Source organism: Opisthorchis viverrini (genome assembly GCF_000715545.1).
Source record: "Opisthorchis viverrini unplaced genomic scaffold opera_v5_36, whole genome shotgun sequence".
Classification (NCBI taxonomy): Eukaryota; Metazoa; Platyhelminthes; class Trematoda; order Opisthorchiida; family Opisthorchiidae; genus Opisthorchis; species Opisthorchis viverrini.
The window spans coordinates 1,823,372-1,828,467 of NW_008751692.1; the positions used below are offsets into that span (position 1 = coordinate 1,823,372).

Consider the following 5,096-nt stretch of genomic DNA (forward strand, 5'->3'; position numbering starts at 1 on the left):
CTTCGAATGTTAGTGTCTTATGTCTGTCAAACATTTCCACGAACTTTCTATTGGGTGAGTGGAGGAAGTAGATTACAGCCACAGGCCGTCTTGAAGTTGGATGTGTTTTAACTTCGCTTCCTGGTCATTAGATCACTCACCTATGCAGAGCCAGATGTACTGGAAGAACTCCATGAAGGAAGATGAACCCGAAAGTAGGTTCATCTCCCAATAATGATATATATATATATATATATATACATATATATATACGCACACATGCACTTTTCTTTAATCGCTTCCCCAAAAGGCAGCATATTTACACGACTTCCCCATACTTTTGCTCCACTGAGACTTCCCCGAGTGCGTTGTGGCAGCTAAACACTGGTATTGAGTGGTACGTTGCTGTTGCTCTGTTCCAACTGGCATGTAAGACGTAGACTAGAGGTAGAATATGGTACAGTGAAATTCTACGGTAACTAATCATGACAATTATTGCTGTTTGAATTCAGAAACCGGAGTAATGAGAAGTGGAGACTAGCTGCCCTATGCAGTATAAGGACAGAAAGCAACGATGAAGTTATGAATTCTGAGCCGATTTGGCTAAGCTTTAGATAAGCTTGAAAGCCGTCGGCAGATTGAGCCCTCAAACCCGTGACCTTCAACAGTGTCACCGGACTGTGGAAGTAGAGTTCCCCGTTCTATCTCCTGTGAGTATTGAGGCTCAGTTTCTTATCTGGGAGGAGGTAAAATCGGTTTAACGGGTACTGGACTGACAATGTGGTTTCAGAGCCAGGTAATGCGATAGAAATCCACTGTGAGAATTACTTGCTTTGGAATTTCTTGGGCAGTAGCTCCCCTTGTGAGTCTCAGGGGTGTCGGGCAAAGAATACCGATTCCCTTGGACCCAGGGCAGGCAGGTTTATAATTCCAGCCGGTCTGTGGTCTTTCGAACTCAGGCGTTTCCACAGAATTTAACCCCGAATTCGTTAGTTTGCCTCTTCAAAATTTCAAGATTCCCGACTCGAGGAATCGCGGTATCCGATCCAGACCGATGAGCTCTCTACAATCTAGCATGGTACGACTGACAACAGTTGAGTCGATCACATGCTCAACATGTCCGCCACATGACATTCCCAACTGTTGTTTGAAAGCGCTCCGTCTGGTTATTCCGGAATTCCTACGGTCAGCTCATGTCAGTATTACGGACAAACGGAATGGATAGTATCATTTCAGTAAGAATTCACAAGCAACTTCAGAAAACCAGATGATGGTGAGCCTATCAGAACCCCGTTCGTTTGATTAACGAGGATGAGGAGTTCGGACTTGTGTATCATCCTGGTTCGTCTTGCAAGCAGGATCCATTCAAATCACCCTGGTTACGTCCGGGTGTCCAGACTGTAACACTCCCGAAACGTCGGAAAAAAAGCATCTTCCAGTGAGAAAAATCGGCAATTAAATTGAACTGATGCCTAATGCCTTTTCCGTAATTTCCTCCACTATCAGTAGATGAAAAGCATAGTGTTAATCGTTCTTTTCACGAGAGAAATAACAGCTAGCCTTGATGAAATGCACTCATTAATTTGGTGGTAACGGAAGATTCAGCTGGCAGTCTCCTCGATTGAGTGTGCAGCACAAAGACAGTCTGGTATTGGAAGTACCTTGATGAAACATACTACTCATTGGATTGTTGAAAACCCTTCGACTGCAGCTGAAGGACTATCCGGTGGGATCCGAGAATGAGAGAAATCTTCGATGTCACCTGTATACTCCAGACCAACAAGGTTCGCACCAGCAACAATTTGAAAACCAGAATTTTGAAGACCTCCCAGCGTTCGTCTCATTATTTCATCAAAGACGAAGTTGGATGAGAATGGAGACAGTGGACATCCTTTCCGGACACCATTTCTTTTAGCGAAGCTTTTGGAGAGCTCACCATACACACCCCGATGTATGTGGATATAGGGACCGAATGCTGTTCACAAACTTATCTGGCATACTCTGTTGGGCAAGTGTAGTTAACAGCACTGACCGATCGACGGGTATCGAACACACCCTTGACGTCAAGGAACACGCATGTAGACTCACACTCACAGAGTCAGACGAAAGGTTGAATGGGGAATTCGCTACAAGTGGAAACCGGAATAAATTTCTAATGAGGGCCCTGTGACAGTTTCGATAGCAGTTTTTGTTGGGCAAGAGGAGTGAATCAGCTAATCCGAATGGTAAAACAGTAATGGCGTGTAAAACCGGCTACAACTTTCGCCCTTCTGCACTGCGTACTCGACAACAGAATTACTTATTGTTTTACCGCCCTTCTGACTGATTTATCAGTGCTCACATTCACCCTTCCTCTTTCACACACGTCACTGTTGCTTGTGCTGCGTTTGCGGTTAAGGACTGATCCGACGCACTGATCAGCTCTAGTTATTGATTCAATGTCCGTCCAGCCACCGATATTCGCCACTTTCGTATGGTTTTCAGTTTCATGCGAGTTTGCTGGCTCATACTCAAGTGTTGAGTTCTGCCTGCGGGAAATGACAGTTGTATGACAACCCCGTATGGTGAAACCAAAAGTAGCTTAATGTGGCTCAAACTTGCTAAACTACTGTTTCAGAACATATTGATTTCATATGAGACACAATAAAACCAACCACGCACAAAGGAGGCTATTCTAAGAACTGCGTATTGTGGCAGGCATGTTGTATGATAGGGAAACCGTAATGTTTCCATTGCTGGGAATCTGATGACAAGCAGGTCTAGATCTAATGTACTCGTTCTACACACTAAATCATACTGCTTCCTTGAAAACGAGTAGTTTTTCACTGCGTATTGTGGCAGGCATGTTGTATGATAGGGAAACCGTAATGTTTCCATTGCTGGGAATCTGATGACAAGCAGGTCTAGATCTAATGTACTCGTTCTACACACTAAATCATACTGCTTCCTTGAAAACGAGTTAGTTTTTCACTATATATCCGGGGGGGAGGGGGAGTGCTTTACTTGCGTTTCGCATTCCCAGAGACGCTCCCAATTATAAATTCAGGTTACGGTTTTCACGTAAACTTGAAACCGGTTACCTATTGGTTGTTGCAGCTTTCTTTTGCCACATTTAGTGATTTTATAATGAGAGACAGCTGAGATGTTGAGAATGGCGTTTCACCTGGTTTATATATGTGTTATTATGCTATGCTATGATATTAAATCTTCATTAGCGCGTATGAAACGACTGGCACTAGACTAAACTAAAATATCTGAAGTGCTCAGTTGATAAGCTGCACGCTCACTTGTGCTAGAACTGAGTGTGATCTTTGTCTCTATCTGCTGGGGGTTGCCATTTATTACGGTGACAAACCTCCAGGTGAAACAAAATTGGCAGGTGATGAACTTGTGAAGGATAGTCGACACTGACATATTTGAACACTGGGACAACAGATTCAGTTTCGGAGTCCAAAACTCGCATTTTTACACTGTCATCATTGTTGACAAGGTGACGAAATTTTGGAGTCTTTATTGAAGATTTCGTTCTGTAAGTTAAAAGGTCAAGAAACTCTATACAACTCCAGGATGTTTCGAAACTATGATCCCTCGGTCTGTTGTTTGGAGACAAACAAGCAGTGCGATTAGTCCTAATCCATACAGGATATGATGCCATGTGGCATCATCCATATCACGTGGTCACGTGTTGACTTGCACTATCAGTAGCTCGAACATTAATCCTATACTTTATAAAGTTGAGTTGAAACGATACTTGTCGTTCATAGGCCTCTTTGTGCGCCACCTGAATATTTTGATGTCCTTTCACCTGTTAGATTTTGCTACAGCTCTCAGATTTCACTGTTTGCACCACTCCTCAGCAAACGACCTATCCAGTTCATTTATTATTACTTGTGTTTATGATGAAAATCACTGGCTGTCCTAGAAGTTTGTCCTGGTGGTGCCCCAAAGTTGTCCATCAACGGCAAAGTCGCGCAAATATAAGGAAACATTTTAAAATTTGTGTAAGTGTACATCATTAAGACAAATTATATAACAGAAATAGTTGCCTCTAGAAAACGTGCGCTGTTTCCTAGACCGTGTGACGTAAGCCGTCGACTGATCAGCTGAACAAGTTAGAAAATCCTGGAGATCAATGCCACTGACCTTGTAGCACGTTCTGAGCACGTGCCAGTGGAATGGTCATGACAAGAAACTGTTGGAAAAACATCTGAATGTTTAAATATCTTAGATTTTGGGGTGGAGTTGATATTCAACTTCTACGACCGCGGATCCGCGAATTATGCCGATTGATAAAACCGAACCGACAGGTTGCTGGCTGAATAATATGAATCATGGCCCATATAAATTTCGAGTTATCAAGATTATTGTAAATTCAAATGATCACCCCTTGCCTCACTATAGAAAAATTCCCAAGCTATTCATGAGGTGCTTCGTAAGTTTATGTTCTACTTATGAGCGGATATACATGAAAATTAGGGCTGAGTTTACTTAACGGAACATACCACCCATAGGATTGCTGGAGACTGTGACAACCGCCTATGTGCTGAACATTCAGCTAAGGTTTGACTGTGATTCGCTTGAGCCCCTCGTTAACACCAAGTAAATTGCAAATGAGTGCATTTCACCGGTGACTTATCTCAAGCGTGGCTGAAGAGTATGACAGGATGTTTGACAATGTTGTATGCACCGTTAGTCTTTCCAGTGATTGGTGCTGACATTTACGTATCAAGCAGTCATGTTGGTTTTTACCTCATCAAGTCTCAGCACCCATGTCCGTAGGTCTTAAGTGCGAGTATCAGGCTTGATGCTCGTCTGATATTCCAGCTAAGAGTAAATGTTACGCACAGGTGAAGATTTTAGACCTAGATAATTGGAAGGGATGCCTTTAGTAACAAATAAAGGTATACTGGACTCGACAAACCCAGCTGAGTCCTTCGTTTATGATTGTCCATGGATCATTGGCGGAGAGGCGGTAATAAGACTGTCTCACGTATCATCATCATCGACAGCATGACATCAGTGTTCAACACCGATGCTTCACTGCCGTACAACCATGACTTATTTCAAAGCCTTATCGTAAAGAAAAGAATAAAGGTGGATGGGGGAGGGACTTAGTG

At 43.0% G+C, this 5,096-nt stretch overlaps 1 protein-coding gene across 1 annotated transcript in view; it reads right to left on the bottom strand.

The window, feature by feature from the left end:
• Window positions 1-1,822: 1,822 nt before the first annotated feature.
• T265_02806 (hypothetical protein) overlaps window positions 1,823-5,096 on the bottom strand; it is a gene marked incomplete at both ends in the record, with an annotated part of 6,197 nt that continues 2,923 nt past the window's right edge. Inside the window, 2 exons of the mRNA XM_009167131.1 lie at window positions 1,823-1,954; window positions 3,335-3,506. Of these exons, the coding sequence (XP_009165395.1) occupies window positions 1,823-1,954; window positions 3,335-3,506 (304 nt within the window). The remainder of the gene's footprint in view (window positions 1,955-3,334; window positions 3,507-5,096) is intronic.